Below are 27120 nucleotides of genomic sequence, written 5' to 3'. Positions count from 1 at the left end.
ATCGATTTGAATCGCCGTCTCTCCCGAATAGTGAGAAACTTGGCTAGTCCCAACATCGTAGCAACTGTGTTATGAAACATGATGGTTCGAATGAATATGGAATTACAATACCTGCTATGGTTACTATTGTATGCTTCTAAATGATATACCACATGTTTGGCACAGGATAGTTGCTAACCTAGAAATGGATAGTTATAATTAACCTGATAAAGAAATTGTAACTGTACCATGACCCAATTGCTTTTACGCAAAATGTTGTCCAGTTACGTCCACTTATACAGCCTTGCATAATCCTTGGAGTCATTTTATTTCTGGTTCATGACGGGTAAGTCTAGCTAAGTACCTTCTCGTACTCAGGGTTTATTTTCCCATTGTTGCAGATGGCACTGTGTATCATGGTTATTGCAAGAGTTGCTTCTATCCCGCTGTGGATGAGAAGTAAGCCTTGGACAGGCTTCTTTAGTAATTCTTATCTTTGCTTTTGTGGACCGTGATCTGGCTTGGCACTGTATCAAACTATGTTGGAAACCTTATCTTCGAACTTATTTGCTTCCGCTTTATTTATCAAACTGGGTTTGTAATAACTTTTATTCGTACTCTGATGATGAAAAGTATCAGTGAACTTTATGTAATATGTGGCATGTATGTTGAATCCTATACGATCTTGGTTGTTGTAAATCGTTTATCGAGACCCGTCATGGTACTCGATGGACTACCGGGTTTATATGGGTTCAAGTATGACAGTGCGACCGCTTGCGGATTGCCATTGTACTTGTATTCTTATAAATTGGTCGGTTCTGCGACAGTTCCTCTTCCCTTGTATACTCAGGCACCTCCAGTTTAGCGGTGGAACATATGCTTGGAGTGTGATTCTTATCCCATAATGCTGTAGATAAAGAAACTGTCAACGCAAGTACTGCATCTCCTGCTTTTTGTATGAGCTGATGTCATGGTCATTCATTACATGCTTATTTGTTATGATATCATTGATGTTTTCAGTAAACCTAATATGTTTTTAAATTGTTTATGAGACCATTTTTGTTGTCATGTGCAGATTTTTGGTGGAACTGTTCATTTTCCACTATCTAAAACTAAACTCATTATTCTTTTTCTTGATGTATCTTATGCAATATAGCTTGAACTCTGAATTTTTGTCTGAACTCTGGAACAGGTCAGCTTCTTAGTTCAATGACTGTGGTTTGTTAGGTTGATCTCCACCAAGTTGGTCCAACGGCCAATTTGGGCCTTTGATCCGCACCTTGATCAGGGGTGTCCAATCCAATCATGGTAGGTGGGCCCCCGTCGCGCAACACTATAAAGAGGAAGGTGGGGGCCGGGGCACTGGGGATGAGGTTCATCGTAGCCGCCATTTTCCCCACCTACATCCTAACCATAGTCTGATCGAGAGGGCAGCGCTGACAGCAACGGGAAGCGCCACTGCCAACATCGCCACTGTCCTCCTCGACTCCCCTTTCGCCGACACCGGACTCCCCTACTACTCCTTCACCGCCACCCTTCTTCACTGACACCACTGGACTGCACCGACCTCACTACCTGCGCGATGGCTAGCAGCTCCGCCAAGCCCACTGATGGTAAGGCATCCCTACTCCTCTTCCTCTCGACCTCTCTCGCTCCATTTCATACTCTAGGTCATTTTATCTTGAATAGACATGTACACCCGCTAGATCTGTACATAGTGCCTGGTCCAATCCAAGTAATTGCGCATGCCAGAAGCTTGGAAGAGAGCCTAGCTACGTGCCAAGCCCGCCCACTACTGCAGTCGTACAGTGCTGAGCTCCAATTTGAAGTTTCCCCGTCGTCGACCACCTTAAGACCGAACGGCGATGTCCACCAAATTAGCCTCGCACCGTCCACCTCCATCCCATTCACCATGAACCTAACTAGCTCTGGAGGTTAGCTCACGATCGGAGTAGACTCGACGAGCTTTCATCCTCCGGTGAGGTACTGCGGGGCATTTTCCTCACGGCAGTCCACCATCGCCGTCGGAGTGGGTGCTCGGCCAGGGCATCGTTCTTTGATCCTTTGTCTCAATCGAGCGGTGCTTTGGCGTCTCCTTGACTTGGTTGCCTCTCCTGTGAAACAGTTTCACCGAGGGAGCAGCAGGTCACCGGGAACGCCGTCGCCACCCTTGCCGTGAACCGGAACAACCCCGCGCACGTGGTCGACCACCTTGCCGAGCCTGACAACCTCATCCAGGCCATCCTACACGTCTCTGGTGAGGCCCTTCTGCTCCTAGGGTAGATGGTTGAATCGGTTAAGGCCTAGGCTCGCCGGAGCGCGTGTCTGGCACCGTCGAATTCGGTGTAGATGCCATTTCCATGGCCGGCTTGTTTGGGAGTAGAATGGGTACATCTATGACCTCTAGCTTGTTAGTAGTACCCTAAGTATGGAGGCTAGGTAGTGATGGTAGTGCCGAGCTAGACATTTCGACGGCGTCAGTGTCACCGCGGCCAAACCCCGCTGTGGCGCATGGCCACGCCTCTGTGCGGCACCAATCTTGGTGTTTTATACCTCTATTGATTGCGCTTTTGATGTAGAGTGTCATGGTGGTGATGGTTGATGCCGAGGAGGTCCGTGCTCACCGGCGTTTGGCCAGAGATGCCACGGCCTCTAATAAGATCTGGCCAGGGACCTTGAAACAAAAATTCGAAGTGAGTCAGGGGTTAAGTGAGGGCACCTGAGAGAGAGGAATAGGGAAAGGACTACGGGTTAGTTTGCTAAAAAGCTAGAGGCTCTTTTGCATAAGCGCCGGCGCACGCGTGCCTCTCCCCACCGTGGGCCGAGCCGTGATGGGCCGCGATGGGCTGTTTCGCCCTTTTCTTTTCTAATGAATTAGTAATGCTTTTCTGTTTTTAATTCTCGAGCCAAACTTGTATAATTAATATCAATTCGCATAGATGTCCAAAAATTATGAAATAAATTGTGTTCAGTTTCTAAAAATGTGATCTATTTGCTAGTGTATTTAGTTCATATATATATTTGTTGATATCAGCGACTATTAAATCAATTGCGAGTGTTTAATATAATTAGATTAAATTTATAGGAATTTTTGTGGCAAATTGGTAATAGCTTTGACCATAGAATTTTTATAGTAGGTTCATTGTATTATTGTGTGCTCACTGTAATTTTTGTAGCCTTAGAATAGGTTGATAAATATGGTAGCTAGTACTTCTTGTTTTATCATATATATATTAAATCGGTGTTAAGAATAAGGATGCCCTTAGTTGCTAAGATAATACATGTAATGTTTTATACCTGTTTAGTGGTAATAATAGGTTACTTAGCGTCTTGATCGGTAGAGCTAGCTTAGTAGCTTGATAGATGTATTCTTATTTTAAGAGTTGTTGTTGACGTATTACTAAGTGTTGCATCATTATTTCATGCATGTAGATAACGAGTTGGTAGAGTTTATGACTGTGGGCGAGCAGGAGTATGAGAAGATCATCGAGGAGTACGAGGAGGAGATTCTTGTATAGGAGGAAGCCCTGAAGCCATCAATTACTAACTTTGCTAACACCCCGCCTGTCCAAAGCAAGTCCCGGTGCATAACCCTTATTTTGAATGATCACTGGATATATATAGATGTGATATGCATTTACGTTATAGGCATTTTATGGAAATTACATGTATAGATATACCTACCTATGAGTCCTACTAGCATAGGTTAAGTAGCTGCTATGCTTAGGATTTTCGGTAGCGTGAGTAACCTACTGTTACTCACAATAGGTGATTATTATGATCACTCATGATAAAATGGTAGAAGAAAAAATATAGACCGGGCAGGGATATGGTTTGGGTATTGGTGGGTGTAAGAGGTTATGTCCTGTGGCCAACGGAGAATAGCTTGGTTACACTGTTTCCTTGTCTGTGTCGATTAAGGACCGACCATTGCATTAGATTTTAGGCAAGTCATAGACTTATTATTCCAAACACATACTTATGTATGGGCACAGAGAAGGCTTGTTGCTCTCTTGTCGTGGGTTTCGACTCTTTTCGAACCGACTAATTGGAGGCGGGGATGGTGGAGGTCTAAGCACCACACTGAGTCTATGAAAGGTCCTAATGGCTAGAGGGGGGTGAGTAGCCTATTAAAATTTTCTAAAACAACACTTAACAAACCAGTTAGATAATTATAAGGCGAAGTAAGTGTTGCACTAGCCTACCAAAAAAATACAAGCCACCTACCACAATTCTGGTTTCTATTGTTTCTAACCACACAATGACTATGACACTACACTAAATTAGTGTGCTCTCAAAGGCTAACTAAAGAGCCACACTAACCAAACTAACAAGCTCTCACAACTAGCTACACTAAAGAGCTTGATAACTAGTTTGCAGTAATGTAAAGAGAGAGAGCAAGATAGTTATACCGCCGTGTCGAGGAATAAACCAATCAACCACAAGAATAAAAACCAATGAAGACCAATCACCTTGGAATAAAACGATAAAACAATGATTTTTTAACGAGGTTCACTTGCTTGCCGGTAAGATAGTCCTCGTTGTGGCGATTCACTCACTTGGAGGTTCACGCACTAATTGGTATCACGCGCCAAACACTCAATAGGGTGTCACACAGCCAACACAAGATGAGGATCACACAAGCCACGATCAATTCACTAGAGTACCTTTTGATTCTCCATCGGGGAAAGGTTAAGAACCCCTCACAATCACCACGATCGGAGCCGGAGACAATCATCAACCTCCGCTTGACGATCCTTGCTGCTCCAAGTCGTCTAGGTGGCGGCAACCACTATAAGGTCGAGATGCCAGACTAGAGGAGGGGGGTGAATAGTCCTTTCTAAAATTAATCGCGTCGGCTAACCAAAACAAGTGTGGAATTAAAACCATCGGTCTAGCCAAGACTACACCCCTCTATCTATATTCTCTAGCATCTTCCAAAGATACTAATTAAGCAACAAAGGTGCAGGGCTAGCTAGAGCTCACCTAACCAATTCTAGAAGCAAGGTCACACAAACCTATGCCACTAGTACTTTAAGCAACAAAGGAGCTCCTACACATGCTAGTAAGCAAAAACACAAAGCCACCTAATGCTTACTAACAATGCTCAATAACAAGGCAACCAATGCCAAATTAGATAGCACAATTACTTAGCTACACAAACTAAGCAATGTGACTAACAAGGTTACACAAACCAAATTAGCCACGTAAGGGAGCTACTTCTATGCTACACAAGCAAGAAGTTAACTAGTAAGCTACACAAGCTAACTAATTACAAGAGCAACTACACAAGCACAATGTATATAAAAGTAATTACAAGCTTCACTGGGCAAATTTCGGGATGACCGGACGCTTCGGTCGTATCGACCGGACGTAGGACCTCAGCGTTCGGTCAACGGATGCTCACCACGTCTCGCCTCCGTTCAACCTTAGTCACTTGATCTCAACGGTCAAGTGATGACCAGACGTAGCTACTCAAATTGACCAGACGCAGCACCCCCAACGTCCAGTCGTTTCCAATAAGGTATCAGTCATGACCGGACGCGTTCGGTCGGTCACGATCAGACGCAGCACCAGCATCCAGTCCTTCTCTAACTTCTCTGCATCGCCTACATCACTGTACGTCAGTCTAACCAGACGCACCCTGCCAGTGTCCGGTCACTTCCAGCTCCAGCGTCCGGTCGAAGACCGACGCTTGCATGCTCTCTGCCGCCACTGATCGGACGCAAGACCCCAGCGTCTGGTCACCATGTGACTAGCGTCCGGTCCACTCTATGAGACCCTATCTTTTCTGTATATGGTGTCGATGGCACCGTCAGACTATCCGCCGGTGGAGTTCCGAACCCCTCTCGCCTCCGTTACATCACCGAGTTGATCCACATCAACTCCAACTTTTTCTCCTTTGCAAATATGTCAACACCACCAAGTGTACACCACCATGTGTATGTGTGTTAGCATTTTCACAATCATTTTCCAAAGGATTAGCCACTCAACTTGCCACACCACTCAATCCTAGCGACGATGCAAAGTTAGATCACTCGAGTGGCACTAGATGACCGATATGCAAACAAGTTTGCCCTCTTGATAGTACGACCATCTATCCTAAACCCGGTCATAAACTTCTCTACACACCTATGACCGGTGAAATAAAATGCCCTAGGTTATACCTTTGCCTTGCGCATTCCATTCCATCTCCTCCAATGTCAATGAAACACATGCACCAACAAAATCAACAGTGATATGATCCACTTTATATCATCACGTGATCTTGTTGGTTCATCGATCTTGACCTCACTTGCTTTTCACTGTTGCCTTCGTCCATCGGCGCCAAGTCTTGCTCAAGCTTGACCGCCACGTGGTCCATCTCTCCAAAGTCTCCAACTTGCCCTTCACGTTTGCAACCAGTCCATCAAGCCAAGTCTTGTCTTGATCTTCTCCACCTTGATCATATGACTCAATGTCATGTCTCATGTGTAATGAGCTCCTTCATCATCACATGTGTGAGCTTTACAACATCTCTAAGCCATTTTCACCTTCATGGCATATGTTGCTCACACATATGTACCTGTGGACTAATCACCTATGTATCTTACATAAATACAATTAGTCCACCTAGCTTGTCACTCAATTACCAAAACCATGTAAGGGCCTTTCAACCACCAAGAGTAACAAGCAAATCCCGTAGTGAAACAGGAACACCAAGTGCCTCTAGATGCAAACACTCAAGCAATGAACTTAGATTCTCTCCCAATCTCACAAAAATGTTAAATCTATGATGGAGATGAGTGGGAGGGCTTTGGCTAAGCTAACAAGGTTGCTATGTCAATGCAAATGGCCAAGAGAGTGAGCTAGAGCCAGCCATGGGGCTTAAATAGAAGCCCCCACGAAATTGAGCCGTTGTACCCCTTCACTGGACACAACACGGGGTGATCAGACGCTCCAGTCAGATCGACTGGACGCACCCTGCCAGCGTCCGGTCAATAGGTGGCTGCCACATCATCCCTCTCTTCAAATACTGAGCACCCGATCCCAACGGTCAAGTGATGACCGGACGTAGCACAGTGCCACGACCGAACGTAGGACCCCAGCGTCCGGTCATTTCCAGTAAGCCTCCACTCGCGACCGAACGCGTCTGGTCATGTCCGACCGGACTCACCCAGCGTCCGGTTACTCACTGTCTCCTCTGTGCACTGCCACATCAACAGGACCGGACGCACCCCGCCAGCGTTCGATCACAAAGTGACCCAGCCTCCGGTCACTCTGTGAAATCTTATCTTTTCTGTATAGTGCGCCGGTGGCACCGTCGGACTGTCACTCCGCCGGTGAAGTTTCTTACCCTTGCTCAAATGTGCCAACCACCAAATGTATCACCTTGTGCACATGTGTGTTAGCATTTTTTCACAAACATTTTCAAGGGTGTTAGCACTCTACTAAATCATAAATGCATATGCAATGAGTTAGAGCATCTAGTGCCACTTTGATAACCACATTTTGATATGAGTTTTACTCCTCTTAATAGTATGGCTATCGATTCTAAATGTGATCACACTCACTAAGTGTCTCGATCACCAAAAACAAAAATGGTTCCTACCACTTATACCTTTGCCTTGAGCCTTTTGTTTTTCTCTTTCTTCTTTTTCTTATACCTTTGCCTTGAGCCTTTTGTTTTTCTCTTTCTTCTTTTTAAGTCCAAGCACTTGATCATCACTATGGCATCTCCATCATCATGTCATGATCTTCATTTGCTTCACCACTTGGAATGTGCTACCTATCTTATGATCACTTGATAAACTAGGTTAGCACTTAGGGTTTCATTAATTCACCAAAACCAAACTAGAGTTTTCAGTCTAGGACTCAGGAGCGGGGCTTGGAGTCTAAGTTTGGACGGGGACCTAGACCCCTTGATAGGAGAGTGGTGGGTTGGTCCTGTTTATGCCTAGGGTACAAGCAGGGCGTGTGTTTTGGAGTACCCAGCTGGGCATATTGATTCATGAATTGTCGGGCGATCCGGTACTGCTTGTCTATAGTCTAGCACCGTAGTAAGAACTAGAATATGAACGGTGGTGAAATAGAACTGTTTGCTCAACTCTTGCTTAAAAGTAGAACAGATGCTTATATAGAATGGTTAGATAATGAACTAATCATGACTGCTAATAATAAACATACATAAGGATTTACTATTGGTATTGCTTTCCACAAAAAGGAAACCCACCAAACCATAAAGCTTATCATATCTCTTTGAGTCGGGAAATTATTCTCACTAGTCGGATAAGTCTTGCGAGTACATTGTGTACTCAGGGTTTATTTACCCCTGTTGTAGGTGCAGCTTAAGGAGTAGCCATTGTGTGAATGATTCTTCTGGTGGGCATAGATGGATTCTTGTATATTATTGATAGATGTTTATTTTTATTCCATTGTTTAATTTCCGCACTCTGAACTTGGTATGTAATAATGTCTTTCTAAAAACTCTGGTTGTATGAAATGGACTAAGTAAGATAAACTCGTTCTCATTATTGGATCCTGAAGGAAAAATATGAATTATTTGAGCTCTCCCTTGGGGTGTGCTCGATGGAATCCGCCCGATGTAGCTCGCTCTCAGGGTGCTTAGTGTCTGGTGGAAGACGAGCGCCTCCGAAGGTGTGTTATTTCAGCGATTCTACCACAGCCAAATGCAGCTGACAAGCCATTACCTGAAAAGACCTCACTCAAGAGCTTCGATGACAAGCTATCTACCCTTTGAGCCTATCGTCGTGCTAGAGGCTTATGTGAAGTCTGTGCTGAAAAATGGACGAGGGACCACAAATGTGCAACTACTGTGTCATTGCAAGCGATGCAGGAAGTGTGGGATTTCTTCAGCATTGAGAAATCTACTGATGATGCAGAAGATTCTGATGCGCAGTTAATGCTAGCCTTGTCTCATGAAGCCAGGATGAGATCACATAGCCACCGCACCATTCGGTTCCACGGTATTATTCAGGGCCTTCCTATTGTCGTACTGTTAGACTCAGGGAGCTCTTCATTTTTTGCTGCTTCAATTGCTGACCAATTACCTCAGCTGTGTCGGGTACCTCTAAAGGCCACTACGAAGATCGCTAATGGGCAACTGATGGGATGCACCTCAGTAATCCAAGACTGCCAGTTTACTTTGCAGGGTCATTCTTTTGCACATGATCTGCGCATTCTTCAACTGGATTCTTATGACTTGATATTGGGTATGGATTGGCTCGAGCGGTTTAGCCCTATGGAAATCCATTGGAAGGCTAAGTGGATTACTCTGCCCTATGATGGTCACCAGTTAGTCCTTCATGGGTTATCTACCACAAAAGCACCTGAGATGGTTTTCCAACTCTTTTCTGGGGAGATTTAGTCTTCTTCTAATGGGCAAGTTGCGTGGCCCCATGACATTCAGTAGATTCTAGATGCCTTTTTGTCAGTGTTCACAGTGCCTGATAGTCTACCACCGAAGCGTGCCTGTGACCATGCCATACCTCTGATCAATGGTGCTACACAAGTCAATATAAGGGCTTACCGGTACCCACCTCAATTAAAAGATGAAATTGACAGTCAAGTGCAAACAATGCTGGCACAAGGATTAATTCAGCCCAGTTCATCTTCATTCTCTTCTCCAGTGTTGCTTGTGCGCAAGAAAGATGGTTCGTGGCGTTTTTGTGTTGACTATCGTTATCTCAATGCATTAATAGTCAAGTCTGTGTATCCCATTCCTGTATTTGATCAGTTAGTGGATGAGCTTGGACAAGCAAAATAGTTCTCCATATTGGACCTGTATTACGGTTATGATCAGATCCGTTTACAACCAGGCCAAGAGCATAAGACTGCCTTCTCCACTCATGCGGGACATTATGAATTCACAGTGGTTCCCTTCGGTCTTTCTGGTGCACCGGGAACTTTTCAAGGTGCCATGAATGGTACTCTCAGCCCTCTGCTTCGCAAATGTGTGATCATATTCTTTGATGACATTCTCGAATACAGTTCATCCTATGAAGATCATCTGAGCCACTTGCAGCAAGTGCTTACTTTGCTAGCTAAAGATCACTGGGTTGTTAAACTTAAGAAGTGCCACTTTGCGAAGCAAGAGATACATTACTTGGGACACGTTCTGAAGGATGGTGGCGTTCATACTGACCCTGCTAAAGTCATAGCAGTACAAGAGTGGCCACAACCATCTAATGTCCGCGAGCTTCGTGGATTTCTAGGCCTCATCGGGTTCTATAGGAAATTTGTGAAATTTCATAGTGATTGCCAAGCCCCTTACCAACTTGCTCAAGAAACATACCATATATGTCTGGACATCAGAGCATCAACTGTCTTTCGATACACTGAAGCAAGCTCTCTGTTCTGCTCCTGTTCTCGGGATTCCTGATTTTCCCAAGTCTTCGCTATTGAAACTGACGCATGTCAAACGGGTGTCGGAGCTGTACTTTTGCAGAATGGCCATCCACTCGCTTATGTTAGTAAGCCGTTGGGCACCAAGAATCAAGGTCTTTCAACATATGAAAAAGAGTATTTGGCCATATTAATCGCAGTCGATCAGTGGCGGTCTTACCTATAATTGGCCGAGTTCATCATTTACACTGATCAAAAGGCTTTAATTCATCTTAATGATCAGCAGCTACACACAGTTGGCAACAACGCGTGTTCACCAAATTACTGGGGTTACAGTACCACATTGTGTACAAGAAGGGAATAGAGAATAATGCTGCCGATTCCTTGTCTCGCAGAGTCCATCAACATGAAACTTGTTGTGCCATATCTGTGCTCACACCTGAGTGGTCTGCTGACATTATTGTGGGCTATCAGTGCGATACACAAGCCACGACCTTGCTTACCAAATTGGCATCCTCTCCTAATACAGTTCCCAACTTCACAGTGGACAAGGGGCTCCTCAAGTACAAGAACCGCATCTGGGTTGGCAATAACGCTGCGTTACAACGCCAATTGATTCAGGCTTTGCACAGTTCCTCGGTAGGAGGCCATTCTGGCGTTCCAGCTACTGTGAAGCGTATTCAATCGTTCTTCGCCTGGCCAGGTATGAAGAAGCATATCACTGACTTTGTCCAGAGCTGCTCGACATGCCAGCAAGCTAAACCGGAGCGAGTTAAATACCTAGGTTTGTTGCAACCCCTGGAAACTCCTTCTACTGCTTGGCAAGTTATATCCTTGAATTTCGTGGAAGGCTTACCACCATCTCATGGATACAACTGTATTATGGTTGTGGTTGACTTATTTTTCAAATATAGTCATTTTGTGGCATTGAGGCATCCATTTACAGCATTGTCTGTAGCCAAGCAGTTCATGCAGCACATATATCACCTCCATGGTCTACCTCAAGCTTTGGTGTCAGACCGAGATCGGATTTTTACTAGTAAATTCTGGTGTGAGTTGTTTCGCTTAGCAGGCGTGGACTTGCGGATCAGTTTAGCATACCACCCGCAATCGGATGGGCAAACGGAGCGTGTCAATCAGTGTATGGAGACTTTCCTCCGCTGTTTTGCCAATGCAGCTCTGGGCAAATGGTTTGACTGGCTTCACCTCGCGGAGTTCTGGTACAACACGACATGGCATTCGACGCTCAACCGCTCGCTGTTTGAGGCTCTGTATGGACAGTCAGCCAGACAATTGGGCATTGATTCCTCTTCAGCTTGTTCAGTGGACGCTCTAGATGATTGTCCGCAACAGAAATCAGCAATGCAGTCTTTGATTCATCATCAGTTGGGCTGTGCCAAAAACCGTATGAAGACTCGAGCTGACAAGAGCCGTACTGAACGGTTCTTTTCAATCATTGACAAAATCGGATCAGTGGCCTACAAGCTGAAGTTACCGGATTGTTCATCTATACATCCGGTGTTCCATGTATCCCAATTGAAGCTAGCTGTGCCGAAACGCGTCGTCAAGGTCAGCACTGATGTTCGTATTCAAGCTCTCATCCAGTGGTCGGGCATGCCGTCGACTATGGCGACCTGGGAAGATATGGAGACTCTACGTCAACGCTTTCCTCGAGCACCTGCTTGGGGCAAGCAGGTCCTTATCAAGGAGGGGATGTCAGCAACCGTGCTATTGCAGCCACAAGTCTGAAGGAGATCATGATCGACGATGGCCAGCCTGAAGATGACGAGCACATTCACGCAGAGCTTGGGCCGCATCAAAGAAGACGCAGGCCACAATCATGTCCATGGACCCGAGTGAGAGTGAGCACAACAGCTGGCAAGAAGCCGTGTGCATCTGATACATGTAACCCGAGAGGAAAAAAGGAGAGGATAACAAAAATTATGAATAAATTATTATAATCCAAGCACTCTTCCTTGCATCGCTAAGAACTCATCCTTCGCCCGATTCGTGCCTCTTGTTAATTGCTATTCTTCCTCACTTCCACTGCCTGCTTACACTCGCTCGGTCACGGCGTCTCGTCTTTAAGCCCTGGCCTCAGCGTCGTGCCGTCGGTGACAGGCTGACACTGACCGCCCCCGCCCACGCCTGCCTGCAATGGCGAGGCCGTCGCGCCAAAACCCGACCCATGCCTCCGTCACATCCCTGCGCGGCTTCGGGGGACGCTCGCCGCTGCCGCTGCCGCTGCCGCCTTCGCACGCGTCTGCGGCTTTACGGCGAGCGGCGGCGGCGCTCCTCCTCGCGGCCGCAGTGGCGCTGCCCTGCGCCGTGCTTTACCGCGCCGCCGTGGAGAGCACGAAGCCTATCCATGTCCCGCGTGTGCACCGGCCCTTATTGCCTGCGCCGCCGCTTCCTCCGGTTCAGGTCCCCGAGGATGACGGCGACTTCGATCCCTTCCCCACCGGCGATCTGGTGGGGTTTGCCTCCTCTTTGTTACCTTTGTTAAATTTTATTCTATGTTTGACAGTATTCTAGTGATCTGAGTTATTCCTTGTGCTTGCTATAGGTGTTTTCATGCTTGCTGCTTATGCCCGAAATGCGCTCTCAATATTCCTAATCGTGCTAGTTTCGTACCTGAGACTGCAATTCCTGCATCCCTGAACCTGATATAGTGGTGTTTTGGTGGGTTCCCTTTAAGATCATGCAATGATTGCTGATAGGTTAACATATTTGAGATTTGTTGCCTTGTTGGACAAACTGGTCGTTTTTTATGATACTTGATTTTCTAAGCCTACTTCTCAGCTGAGTGGAATAAACAAGTACCAATGGCTTGTCTTGTGTCATGTTGTCAAATTAAATACATGAGTGCATTTCTGGTGCACACTTGTGCATGATCTCTTATGCTCTGACCTAAAATAAGATCCTTTTGTTATGTCAGAAATAAACTTGATGTGGTTGTTACTCTTATGCTCCAGTCAAGCAGTTACTCCCAATTTTCGCCTCCTGATTGATATGATATCAAGTTCAGTCATGAGGCAGAGCTTGTAACTTGGTATCTCAATTCTCAATCAGCATAATTGTTGTTGTAGGACAGCGAAGATCTCAGACTAGAACTTGTTCTGCAGGAGGCTTCCATGGACAATAAGACCATAATACTGACGACCCTCAATGCTGCATGGGCTTCGCCGGGCTCAGTGATAGATCTTTTCATTGATAGTTTTCGGCGTGGTGTTGGAACTAGTTCACTCTTGAGGCATCTTGTGATAGTAGCATTTGATTTGAAGGCGTATGAACAATGTGTCAAGATCCATCCCTACTGCTTTGCTCTTCCAACCAAGGATGTGGATTTTTCTCAAGAGAAGAGGTTTCAGACAACTGGGTATCTGGAAATGATGTGGAAAAGGCTGGATTTCTTGCGGCTAGTGCTTGAAAAAGGTTACAGCTTTGTTTTCTCGGTAAATTTATACCTTTACGTCCCTGCTGTTCTAATGCATTAGTTTTCAGCTTTTGAATTATTCAGTGTGAGTTTCTTATTGGTAGTTTTATCTGATATAAACTACTGCTTCCCCTCTGTATTTCAGGATGCTGATATCATGTGGTTCCGCAATCCATTTCCCCTGTTTTATAGTGATGGAGACTTTCAGATTGCATGTGATCACTACGTAGGGAATGCGACTGACTTGAGGAACATAGCCAATGGAGGATTCAACTATGTGAAGTCAAACGATCAAAGCATAGAGTTTTACAAGTTTTGGTATTCTTCCCGATTTAGATATCCTGGGTACCATGATCAGGATGTATTTAATTTTATAAAGCATGATCCTTACACCACAGACATTGGTCTGACAATTAAGTTCTTAAGTACTACGTACTTCGGCGGCATTTGTGAGCCAAGCAGAGATTTAAACAAGGTTTGCACCATGCATGCGAACTGTTGTATTGGACTGCAGAGCAAGATCCATGACCTAAGAATCATGATGGAAGACTGGAGTAGCTATATGTCGATGCCACCAAGCTTAAAACAATTCAGGCCATTGTCATGGAGGGTACCACAAAATTGCAGGTATGATGCCTCCATGGATTTGAGTGTGAATATTTTTTTTAAAGATCCGGTGAACCCTGGCTTATATTACTAAGGAGTAGAAAATTACGAAGACATGCTAGACTCTGAATATTCTTTCAACCAAAATCATTTTGTGATTCAATGAAGTACAGCTTGTCTTGTGTCAATTTTCTTTCTTGTGATGGCACTCTGATCACACTTGAATTTATTTGCAGTCTTTCGTTACTAAGCCCATGAGGATTGTACAGTGGAAGAAGACAAGCATTTCAATACTGCAAAACATGTCAACTTTTGAACATGTGCTTTTGAAAACAAACACTTCAAAGGTTGGTTTTCTTGCTTACTATCCATTTCCTTCTGTTTCATGTATAGTATGCTGTAGGTCGAAATCAACATTTCCGTGTGTAGGTATGAACTTACAGTCGTAAACTTTGGATCCTGTAGAAGGTTAGGAGGGCCAGTGGCTGAGAATGGACCGGGCCCTGAGACCCCGGGGTCGCAACAATGAGGGACACTGAAAGAGAATGAAAATCTATGCCACATACTAGTTTAACGCTTGAAACAATTGGAGAGCATGATTATGATTTATAAGATTCTTTGATTGGATTTATTTAAGCATGCTTTAAGTGGTGCACATAATTAAGAATGATATTGTTTTTCCAAACAGTGTGGTCATGGAGAAAGGTAAACCTGATGTTTACCTGATGTGTCTTTGGTTCATATTGCAACAGTGTAATAGTACTCGAAATCGTGCCTTACTCCACCCTAATGGGAATATTCTATAAATATTTGACTCCCATAATATAAAACAGAGGCAGAACCCTTGCCATTATTTTTATTTTTTACAAAGACCTTAGGATCTTTAGTCTACAAAATAAATAGTTAGTTTAAATTGCATGTACATTGTCAATTGGCTAGTAGCTTACAGACAAATATTTCTCTTTCAGGAACAGATGGTGCGTAATCAAACATCAAGTATCAACTCTGCGAATTCGATGCCGTTAACCAATGCTGCCAATTATGTAGCCATTATCTACATGGATCAGCGGCCACTCATGCGTTGTTTGAAAATGGTTGCAAGGTTTCAGACTTTGGGGTCAAGGGTACCTAGGGTAGGAACCAGCTCAGAGGACTTGTCTGCAGAACTAGGAGGATTTCACTCAGAGGACTTGATCTCAATACCCCCAGGTTCTTCAGGAAGTGACACTGTCATCACATAAGGAGTAGGGACCAGATAAATCCTCCAAAGACATGCATGTTTTATGCCTTCTCTGGAATCTGAAACCATATTTCAGGATCGATTCTGATGGCCTCAGCGCAATCTCAGCAGACGGAAAAGGGCAACTCTTCGCATTTGGTCTTGATCAGGATATCAGGTCTCCCATACTAGTTCTTCAACGAAGTGCTTTCCTTGCAAGGGCTCCCCCACTTATTAGGGCCGTCAACACCGTCTTGGTAACGGGCCTTTCTACGGGGATGACTCGTACTTGTGTCAACCCTTGCAAAACCAGCAATAATCCCCTTCTCCTCCTCAGTGGTCAAGTGATCAGGCATTCCCTCCCTCTCCCTGTTGCTTAGCCTTTGCCTGGATGACTCCCTTGTACCATCCACTCGTGATCCATCCTCCAACCCTTCTATGTGAAATCCTGCTAGGCTCTGCAGACATCCACCACTGGAGACTTGGTATTCTCCATCAGACACATGCCTCTCCCACTGAAATTTCTTCAATGCACTCTCCCCTCTGCTTCTAGCTCATCTGAAACCAAACTCGTAAAATCTCAGGTCTTCGATGATATCAACATGGATGTACAAAACGTACTCCCTCGTTCTTTTGAACCCCCTGTGCCTCTTGTGTGAGGGAACTTCAATATCAAATTGTCCACCCTCGGATGGCTCAGTAATCTGTAGATACACTTGAGAGGGATTTTGTTTGGGTCCTTCACTTAAGCGCCCACTTTGAATACAACAAAGGACCAACAAATCCTAGTAATGTCATCGACACAGTGGACAACAGGCAGGGTCAGGAAGATCCCAACAGGAAAGACTCCTGGTTCTGGTGGCTAGAGGGTAGCTGGCACAGTTCTTGGCTTGGGTTTCAGAGTCTTCCAAACAATGTGTTCATGGAGAAAGGTAACCTGGTGAAGCATTATGTCCACCTGATGTTCTTCTGTTGATATCAGAACAGTGTAATAGGATTGGAAATTGTCCCTTATTCTATACTAATGTGGGATATTATATTACATAAATATTGGACTTCCCTAGTCTAAAGCAGAGGCGCAACCATTGCCATTATTTTTCTTTTTTGCAAAGACCTTAGGATCTTTATTCTACAAGATAAATAGTTGGTTTAAATTGCCTGGATACACTGCCAATTGGCTAGCTTATGGGAAAATATGTTTTCTTTCAGGAAAAGCTGGTTAGTATCAACTCTGCCAATTCGATACCATTAGCTAACGCTGTCTCTCTCATCGTTGGAAAATCAGCTGTGGATAGAACGGTCCTCTCTCCTGTATTATTTGAAGTTCTCAACGTTTTGGTTCTAAAAGGATTCGTCTCGAATTGCAGGCATACATATTTGAATCTTTCAAATTGCATCGAGTGTAGATGATTTATCTATGTAGTAACAACGCAAGAGGCAAGTTGCGCAACAAAAGTGAAGAAAGCTTTTAAAGGGGAAGCTGAGCATGGGACAAGCGAGTGCGAGTGGTCACCTGCTATTGCAAATTGGCATGCAGAAAGGCTGTTGCAGTCCTCTGGGCCCGTTTTCCAGGTGACGAGTGATTTCTCGTCTTGATGCTCTGAAAATTGCATACGTGAAGCGCAGTTGCTCTTTGGGCACAGTCGTGCTACTGTTCTCAGTTTCGGCATTACCTTTTTTTTTTTTTTGCGAACAGTTTGGGCATTACTTCGACACTAACAATTTACTCAAGGTATGATGAGAATCAAAAGAACCAAATCTGAACGGTAAGTTAAACTAAATCCAGAGTGGCAAACACAAAAACTTAGTCTTTTCTGGCAGGGTGTTACAAAGAATTATGAATTCAGCTAATCGACGTCGGCTATAAAAAGAAGGGAACGTAACCAATCACCCCGTGCACCAGATACGTTCCCTAAAAAGAAACAGCTAATCGACTTCCCAGTCAGGCTTGCTGATTCAGCAACTAACGAATCCAGTGGGCGAACCTGAATTGCTATCACCTTTGTTCAGGGTGATCGTCTCCTAGATGTTTCTGCCATTTCCACCAGAACACTGCAGTCGGTAGGGTTGCTGTTCAGATGGCTACGAAAAGATAAAAATCGCCCGCTCATGCCACCCACTTAAGCCAACCTTATCTTATCATAAAACCAGTGTCTTTACTCTTTATCCTAGAAGAGGCCCTTTCACGCTTTGCCAGTCCGGATCATATCGGATTTAAAGTTGGGCCCCATTTGAATCTATTCATATATAGCTGGGACATGGACACAACATGCTTCTACTTCAAAATCCAAACACCTTCTATAAACCAAATCAAACATGTTCAAATTCTATGACCCAGCTAAATCTGGACATCTCTCTCTCTCTCTCTCTCTCCACCCCCCCCCCCCCCCCCCCCCCCCCTTTATTTACGATTTTTAGAGGTGTTTGGCAACTGAACCAAGAAAAAACACTACGAGTACCCTTGATGTCTGCAGTGATCCTGTGAAGCCCAGCAGCGTGTTGATGTCTGTGGAGAAGCCACGTCGGCAGTCCCCGTTCTGAGCTCGTGCCATTCCAAAGTTGTTTTTCTGATACGCAAGGCCGCGACGTGGTAACGAAAAGCGCCGTGCGGTCGAGATCAGCGTACAACGTAACGTGCGCGCAGGCTGCCCCGTTCCCATCGCATAGATCCATCTTTGTGGATATATATGATGACATGTCCATGCTACGATTCGCACGGCCCGGTCGTGATCCAAGGCCAGGAGAAAGCAGCAAAGGCGTCGTTAACATGAGGTACCAGCAGCGACAACCGTCTCAATTGGATTCCGAAGGTAATGGAATGGCTGTGCCGCTTGTGCGTCTCACACTCCCACCCACCTTTGGACCATGAGACCCCCTTTTGTTAAAGAGCAAAAGGGGCCTGGCCGTTCATCCTTGATACAGACGGTTCCGGGCAAGGGGGCGTTCATCTTTTTTTCTTAGAGAGAGAAGAAGAGCCTGAAGTGATCGTCACTTGCACCTGGTCCTTGCGATTTCGGATGCCACCCGTTTCTTATTGTTCCGTCCGTCGAAACGAATGAATTCTGCTGCCCGGAGAGACGTCGCCCAAAATTCTCCCGTTCCGAGTTCGAGGGAACGAGAAAAGTCGCCATTGTTTCGTCGGATGATTAGGTTTAGTAGCGCCAACACGTCTCTGCATTGCAGCTGCAGACGGGAGGTTGAGACGTGATAGCCTCGCGCTTGAACAGGCCACGAAGACCGTTCCGGGCGGCGGACTGAAAGGTCGCCGCGGCTCTGACCGCTTTGAGCAAAGGCAGGCAGGAAAGACGAGGCCACGGAACATGCGGATTCAGGCCGAAAAGGCGACGTCCCCGAACCACCCAACCGCCTCGTCTCGACAGATCACCACACGCGAGCACTCCCGCGCGAGAGTAGACCCACACGTACGCCGTCCCGGCCACCAGTGCGCTTGCCGCTGCGGTCGTACTCGTACCCGCCCGCGGCCTGCCCTGCCCTGCCCTGCCGGCCGTCAGTTGCATCGCACAGGCAGCAGCATTACCGCCGGGGCATGTGATCCGCATGTGCCGCGCGGGAAAGGTTGCCGGGCGGCTCCATCCATGTGCGGACCGCGCGTAGTGGAGGCCGCTTTGCCTCGCCACTACGCTCGCTCCCTCGACCGGTAGTGCCGCGGCGTCGCGGGAGGAGGTCGGGTCGCCTAACCCGGAAAAAGGCGGGTTCCATTTCCATCCCTGCCCGAGCCCGTCTCCCCAGGTAAACTAAGTCCTCGGAGAGCAGGAGCACACGGCCGTCCATCCCTGGCCGTCCCCGGATGTGCGCATGTCACCGCGCACTACTTCACTTGCGCTGCCGCTGCACACGCGCCACCCGTCGGCGGCGTTCACGGGCAGATGCAGATCATCATCGGTTTCGGCAGCTGCCGGCGTTCCTGGCGCGGTAAGGCCAGCAGCAAATCGCGCGCAATTCCGCAATTGTTTTCCGGGGTCACGGAAACGGCAATCCCGCGCGCGGCGAGTGCCGAGGTGCCGGCCGCTTTCGGAGCGCATTGGTGCCGCGCGTGCGGTTTGGAGGCCCCGGCTGTGCGCCGACCACGCGCGGCGACGTACTACGACGAATCTAAAGAACGGCCGTGAGGAGGTCTCGGCGCGGGGAGCGGGCTCGAAATGGACGTGACCACCGCCGTCCGCGCGCCGGTAGGTCAGTCAGTGGAACAGCACATGCGGGCTATGGCCGAGTGACAGGTAGCCGGAGGAGACCGAAAGTGTCTGTAGTACCCGCATTTGGCCAAGTGCGGCGAGTGTGGTTCCGCGGAACGCCATCTGTCCCTTGCTCGCAAACGCTTCTTTTTTCTGCCAGATCTGTTTCACGGTCGAGACGGCTAGTGTATGTCAGTAGCACGTACCTTGATTTAATTTAGATCTTGCTCGCGGTCACGGCGGCGCTGGCATTTATCTTTTCCCTCCATAAAAAGGTGCAGCTAACCAATATGTTGTATGCTAAGATAAGAATCGATTTCATTTCGTTTGGGTTTTAGGGAGAGCAATTGGTGGAGAAGGCAAAGACACCGTGTCAAGACTCAAGAAAGAGGGGTAACGATCGATGGAGACAATGGATTGATGCAGCAGTGAAAAATGGCGGCGGCGACGGCAGGTGAGTAACTAGAGAGGAAGGACAAGAGGGCTGATGCATGGTGGTGTGCTGCTGAAGAAAACGATAGAGGAAGCAAGGGGCACGACGCTAGCAGTGCCGCCGGACATCAGAGAGGGTGTGAATGATTTGTGCAAAATCGTTGGACGCACAGCCTTGCTGCACACGGCCACCCAATAATAGCTTCTTCTTTCAGCGGCTCCGATTGCTTTCGATTGATGATTGGATGGTTCAGAACAAAACTGGTGTGTTCAGCCTACCATGGAAGTCCAACCGAGAAAGCCATGCCAGCATTAGGAATTTGGGATTACGATGGCAAGGCACGCAGAAAGTTAGGACAATAGGGAGGGTTCCGGAGAAGCGAACCAAGGACGAGCTGTGCTAGGGCTTGGTTCGTGGCTTCTAAAGACTAAAATTAGGCAATGAGGTAGGAATTTTTTATAGTTGGATGAAAATTCAAGCTCATATATATTATTGAAAGAAACATGTTTGTGATTTTTCCTAGAATTTTCAAAGGATTATAAGTCACCTCACCCCAAAGTCTTTCACTAGTTATAGATGGCTAAAAGAAGTACTGAAAGAGAGCATTGCGAGTGCCAAATTAAGCTCTGAAACGGTGAACGGCTATTTAAACCAAAAGGAACCCCCAGCTACTTCAACCACTACACATTCGATTCACTGACATGCTGTGAGCCCTCTGTTTCTTTTCTGCTGTTATTCCAAAATCCAAAGACCACAAAAGTCACCGATAAACTACATTCAGGCGCCTGGCGCCAAACGCTCGCGCTCTATAAAAGGGCAGCCAAACCAACCCCTTCAACACACTTCTCACGCCGCCTGCCCAGAGCCTCCCGCCTCCGCATCAGCCAACGACAGCGGCGCGCACACAGCACTCGCGCCGCCATCTCAGCCAGTGCACTGCAAACCCATGGCGAGGATACTCGTCGAAGCGCCCGCGGGCTCGGGCTCGCCGGAGGACTCCATCAACTCGGACATGATCCTCATCCTCGCCGGCCTGCTCTGCGCGCTCGTCTGCGTCCTCGGCCTGGGGCTCGTCGCCCGGTGCGCGTGCTCGCGGCGCTGGGCCACGGCGTCGTCCCGGTCGCAGCAGCCGGGCGCGAAAGCCGCGAACAAGGGCGTCAAGAAGGAGGTGCTGCGCTCGCTCCCGACGGTCACGTACGTCTCCGACAGCAGCAAGGAGACGGAGGAGGGAGGGGCCGACGAGTGCGCCATCTGCCTGGCCGAGTTCGAGGAGGGACAGGCCATGCGCGTGCTACCGCAGTGCGGCCACGCGTTCCACGCCGCCTGCGTCGACACATGGCTGCGCGCGCACTCCTCCTGCCCGTCCTGCCGCCGGGTGCTGGCCGTCGACCTGCTGCCGCCCGGCGAGCGGTGCCGCCGTTGCGGCGCGCGCCCCGGTGTCGCCGGCATCAGCGCGCTCTGGAAGGCGCCCACGCCCTGCAGCGCAGAGGGGCCGACGTTCTTGGCGTAGTGCAGTGCGCACTCGACACGTGGCTGCGCGCCCACTCCTCCTGCCCGTCCTGCCGCCCGGCGAGCGGTGACGCCGTTGCGGCGCGCGCCCCGGTGCCGGCATCAGCGCGCTCTGGAAGGCGCCCACGCCCTGCAGCGCAGAGGGGCGGACGTTCTTGGCGTAGTAGTGCCGTGTGCACTCGACACAGGAACTGAACCAATGCGCAAGCTCAGTGGTGAACTTGTTTTTTAGCCTTGTAGGTTTCATTCCTTTTTAGGTGTGAGTAGTGATTAGCTCACTCCTCACTGGGGGAGTGTTCTGGACAAGCATCAAGATGTGTGTGCCTACTAAAAAGGGCGTACCCAGTGCAGAGAGCTCCCGCTCTGTGCGGGGTCTGGGGAAGGGTGTTAGTGGCAAGCCTTACCATCGCCTGTGCAATATGAGGAGACCACGACTCAAACCCGGGACTCTACCGCTTGCACCAGGCTCTCCCTTCATGTGTGTGACTGATTGATGGATAGAAATTGTCCCTGTAATTTATCTGTACATATGTGCAGTGCAATGATAAATAGCTTGAAGTTTGTTGCAATAAGATGTGTGTGCCTGATTGATGGATAGAAATTGTCCCTGTAATTTATTTGTACATATGTGCAGTGCAATGATAAAAAGCTTGAAGTTAGTTGCAATCAGGAGAGTCTACAATCATCATCAGTGACGAAGATGTGGGTTAACTTGATACTTCTTATTCAAGTCTCCATTCGTATCACGAAATTAACCGTTAATTAAGCAGCTGACAGGAGTGCTCGTTTGAATTGGCCGACGTTGAAGAGAAACGACAATACACAATATGTATTTCAGGATAATATAAACGCTGGTCATCAAGATATTTGAACAATTTCCCTTTGTCTTTGCGGATTTTTTTTTGCGGGGAATTTGATCTTTTCCATTTGTTCCATCCCAAAGTTGTATCGTCTTTTCTGCATTGGGCACCATTTGTTGTTTCAAAAAATATGTAGGCCCATTTATCATTTCTCGGTAGGGCCCGTTTGATGGAGTTAGGCTCTCATTTATTCATGCAATGTAGTAAGTAACCGTTATATATCTCTCTCTCAAAGTAAACTAACAACAGGTGAAGTGATTATTTTTTACTTCACCAGATCCGTGCATTGTAGCTATTTTCATACTTTTTTATTTAATATTTTAATAAGAACCGTACTTTTTTTTACAGAGTTGACCCTTTTGATCGCACCAATGCTCGAGCGGCAACATCTGCCACATAAAAAACCTTGTCACGTTACTTCTGTTTGCGCGACAGTATTATTTTGTCATGCCATCGGGAGTAGCATGACAAGACTGAACCATAGAAAAATCACAACTTTATAGTTTTTAGTTTTCCATTTAAGAACATTAAGATGCTCAAAAAAATAATATAAAATTTTACCAGCATAATAATCGCATACTAGCGCTTGTCGTATTAGAAAGATAATATCGTGTTTGTCAAATGAAGGTACTTTTTATATTAAAGTTGTATCTCTAAGTGAGATACATCTAACCTAGGGATGACGTTAAGCCGAGACCCGTCGCGCTTCGACCCCGGCTGCGCGTTCTCTCTCCCCCCCCCCCCCCCCCGGGTCGCGTCCTTGCGCCCTTTCTCCTCCCCACTCCTCCCACGCCGCCCCACCAGCAGCAGCCGCGTCGCCCACCTCCCGCCCCTGTCGCTCTGCCCTGCCCTCCCCTAACCCTAGGGTGACGGCGAGCTCCGCCGTCGTCGTCCTCGTCCTCGCCCCGCTCCCGCCCTCCCTGACCCTAGGGCAGGGCGCCGGCGAGCTCGCTGCGACGCCCCACCCTAACCTGGCCCGGCCGCCTGCGCCACCACCAAGACCCAAAGGCCGCCCGCCTCTCGCCATCCCCATCGCCTGATCGGCCTTCCTCCCCCAAGCCGTTCTCTTTTAAGCTCGCCGGAGTTGGAAAAGAAGACAGGCGCCGAAGTTTGGGGAGAAGGGTAAGATAGTGGGAATGGGGTCATGGGTGCGGGAAGGAAGAAGGAGGACGGGGGAGAAGGCGAGCGCGAGGAGAAAGACAATCTCTTGCCTTCCCTTTTTTTTGAAAAAAAAAACAACTAAGAATCTTGGCTGCAGAACATTATTGCAAAGAAGAGCATAACGCGGAATCGAACGAAATCTGTACCTGACTACGACGTCTCGGGTCTAAAGGAGTCAACCACACGCTCGCAAGCGCAAGCTCTCCTCCACGGGTCACCCTCCACCCTCCAATGAAGTGGCTCAGCCAACTAAGCCAATGCACCGTGCAAACAGCAGACCTAGTGCAGGCATGTGATGTGAGCACACAACACTAGTTTAGCAGTTGAATAAGGGCCAGTTTGGTTTGCCAAAAATTTGGCAAAATGCTACTGTAGCGTTTTTATTATTATTTGGCTATTAGTGTCCAATCATAATCTAATTATGCTTAAAAGATTCGTCTCGTGGATTTCGTCTAAATTGTGTAATTAGTTTTATTTTTTATTTATATTTAATGCTTCATGCATGCGTCTAAAGATTCGATGTGACGGAAAATCTTGAAAAATTTAGCGTTTTAGAGAGGAACTAAACAGGGCCTAACAAAATATGTGTATGCCGCAAGCAAACAAAAAGGACCACACAACAAAACACTGAGGCCCTCCTGCTAGTTTCCACTTGCCAGTGGTCGTAGAGTATTTGGGTCAACCAACCGAGCACCTGAGGTACGCTGGCAAGACAAATCAGGGAGCTAGTTTAATCGAAATGATAACATACTCTGTAGCTCCTCGTCTGCACTTTCGTATCTATGGACGGCACAGCAGTGCACTGACAGCATAGTGGGGCTGTTGACCTGTTGTTGAGGCGTCTGGCTGGAGCCCAAACGCCGCCTTTGCACACTGATCCTTGCGCTTTGCCAGCCAACAACCATGGATCGTGGATGATAAGAGTTGATATATTATTCATCGATGCGTCTCAGAAAATTCCAGAGCCTATCTGGTGGCAATTAAAAACGAAATCTTCTTGAACGTTCCTGGGCGCTCCAATATCGCCGGATGCTTCCTCGCGGACGGGTAAAGCGTGTCCTGATAACGAAGTCGATCGGCCGTGGGCTCAGTTTAGTTCCAAAATTTTTGGTAAAATAGGCACGGTAGTGTTTTTGTTTTTTTTGGTAAAATAGGCACGGTAGCGTTTTCGTTGTTATTTGGTAATTAGTGTCCAATCATAATCTAATTAGGCTTAAAAGATTCGTCTCGTGGATTTCGTCTAAACTGTGTAATTAGTTTTATTTTTTATTTATATTTAATACTTTATGTATGTATCAAAGATTCGATTTAACAAGAAATCTTGAAAAATTTGATGTTTTGGAATGGAACTAAACAGGCCCGTGGAAAGGGCGCCGCCGTGCATCGGAGCGCACGGAAGCTTCACCGGGAGAGGAGAGGCGGCTGCGCGCGTGCGCACATGAGTCGCGTGCTGGGAGTTCTTATTTGTGTGTGTTGCCGCGCGCGCGCATTACTAGCTCGAGTCAATCCTCAACCACTCACTCGGCTCAACTGTGGAGCGGCGAGGATGGTTTTGACCCAAGCACTGAGCTTGCGTCAAATCACATCTCCCTCGCAGTCACTCCCTGCTGCGCTCCGAATGGAGACGGAGCAAATGGCATGTGGCATTATTGAGGATTTGAGGGACAACGGCAGGTGTCCGAATCCTTGGAGGGCCCTACGACCTGGGTGGCAGGAGTCCTTCCGTCGCGCATGCGCTCAGCAGAATTCGGAATTGGGCTGTTTCTCAGGCCCAGGATCGTGAGCAGCATTAGTAAAATTTTCGGCATATCGTATTCTTACTTTTCGTATACTAAGCAATTTCTTACGCAACATAAGTCAGTGTACCTATAAAAAAACCGATTAGATAAAACCAGTGCCGCTATCGTAGATGGACCATATTGCTAGGGCTTATACTTATTTACATAATGTAATCGTATCCTATTTTTCGCAAAACTTTTGTTGGTCAAATTTTTAAGTTTTTTTTTTAAAAAAGTGATGAAACTCGTAACTATTATTGGCTCTGGTACCAACTGTGGCAGAATCGCCCGAAATAACACGCTTACGGAGGTGTTCGTCTTCCACCAGACTCTAAACACCCCGAAAGCAAGCTACAGCGGACGGTATCCGTCGGGCACACCCCAAGGGAGAACCCGAAAGATCTATATTTTCCCTAAGGATCCAATAATAAGAACGAGTTACAATACTTGTCCATTTCATACATCAGAAGTTAAAAAATTACATTATTACATTACCAAATATCAGAGTGCGAAATAATAAACAACGAAATTTAAAAATAAACATCTAGCGATAAGGGACGATGATCCGTCTGAGCCCACAAGAAGAATCCTCAACACAAAGGTACTTCTCATGCATTACCTGCAACAGGGGTAAATAAACCCTGAGTACACAATATACTCGCAAGACTTATCCAACTAGTGGGAATAATGTCCCGACTCTAAGAAATATGATATGCTTTATGGTTTGCTGGTTTTCTTTAAGCAGAAAGTAATACTATTAGTGAGTCCTTACTTATGATATTATTAATAGCCGTATTAATTTATTATCTATCCATTCTATGTAAGCATATGTTCTACTTTCAAGCAAGAGTTGATCAATTAGTTCTATTTCATCATCTTCCATCTTTTAGTTTTTACTACGGTGCTAGACACGAAACAAGCTGTACCAGATTGCCTGGTGATTCACGAATCAATGCCCCCAGCTGGGTACCCCAAAAATACACGCCCCGCTTGTACCCCAGGCACAAGCAGAACTAACGCATCACCCTTCTATCCTAGGTGTCTAGATTCCCGTTCAAACTTGGACTTCAAGCCTCCACTTCTGAGTCCCGGACTCAGTGCGGTGCAAGGACCTTCACCATCTTTGCTTCCAATCAGTTGGATCGGAAAGAGCCGGATCCATGACAAGAGAGCAACGAGTCTTTCCTGCGTCCATAACCAAGTATGTACTCGGGATAATAAATCTGTGACTAGCCCATGATGCCTTATGCAACGACCGGGCCTTAATCGACATGGACAGGGAAAAAGTGTAACCAAGCTATGCCCTATTCACCGCAGGACACAACCCCTTACACCCACCAATACCCAAACCACATCTCTACCCGGTCACCATTTACCTTTACAATATTTTACTATGAGTGATCATATTTATCACCTATTTATAGGTAACAGCAGGTTACTCACGCTACCGATATCCTGAGCATAGCAGTTACTCGACCTGTACTAGTAGGACTCATAGGTAGATATATTTATGCATGTAGTTTCCATAAAATACCTGTACATAAATGCACATCATATATATATTCAATGATCACTAAAATAAGGGTTATGCACTGGGACTTG

General features: G+C 46.8%; 2 protein-coding genes across 3 annotated transcripts; both read left to right on the top strand.

The window, feature by feature from the left end:
- The first annotated feature begins 12289 nt into the window (after positions 1 to 12289).
- LOC136464182 (uncharacterized protein At4g15970-like) lies at positions 12290 to 14682 on the top strand. Of its 2 annotated transcripts, none has more exons than XM_066463142.1 (4): positions 12290 to 12795; positions 13418 to 13778; positions 13905 to 14386; positions 14602 to 14682. In XM_066463142.1, exons 1-4 carry the CDS (start codon positions 12512 to 12514, stop codon positions 14621 to 14623), a joined length of 1149 nt encoding a protein of 382 aa, XP_066319239.1. In that variant the 5' UTR covers positions 12290 to 12511; the 3' UTR covers positions 14624 to 14682. The 2 variants fall into 2 exon arrangements, with proteins under 2 accessions (XP_066319239.1, XP_066319238.1); XM_066463141.1 differs by having other exon boundaries at positions 13413 to 13778.
- A 6360-nt stretch (positions 14683 to 21042) lies between these two features.
- On the top strand, positions 21043 to 22291 carry LOC136464181 (RING-H2 finger protein ATL80-like). Its single transcript, XM_066463140.1, has one exon. It carries the CDS (start codon positions 21157 to 21159, stop codon positions 21718 to 21720), a length of 564 nt encoding a protein of 187 aa, XP_066319237.1. The 5' UTR covers positions 21043 to 21156; the 3' UTR covers positions 21721 to 22291.
- Positions 22292 to 27120: the final 4829 nt, after the last annotated feature.

The sequence above is a fragment of the Miscanthus floridulus genome, chromosome 7, assembly GCF_019320115.1.
Source record: "Miscanthus floridulus cultivar M001 chromosome 7, ASM1932011v1, whole genome shotgun sequence".
Taxonomy (NCBI): domain Eukaryota; kingdom Viridiplantae; phylum Streptophyta; class Magnoliopsida; order Poales; family Poaceae; genus Miscanthus; species Miscanthus floridulus.
The sequence above is the reverse complement of the archived record's forward strand: the minus strand, read 5'-3'. Positions and strand labels throughout refer to the sequence as shown.

Excerpts from the sequence above, each read along its gene's own strand:
- LOC136464182 (XM_066463141.1), top strand. The coding sequence starts at position 12,481 with ATGGCGAGGCCGTCGCGCCAAAACCCGACCCATGCCTCCGTCACATCC. Across the intron at positions 12,796-13,412 it reads CCTTCCCCACCGGCGATCTG|GACAGCGAAGATCTCAGACT; the intron begins GTGGGGTTTGCC and ends TTGTTGTTGTAG. Across the intron at positions 14,387-14,601 it reads AGGGTACCACAAAATTGCAG|TCTTTCGTTACTAAGCCCAT; the intron begins GTATGATGCCTC and ends ATTTATTTGCAG.
- LOC136464181 (XM_066463140.1), top strand. The coding sequence starts at position 21,157 with ATGGCGAGGATACTCGTCGAAGCGCCCGCGGGCTCGGGCTCGCCGGAG.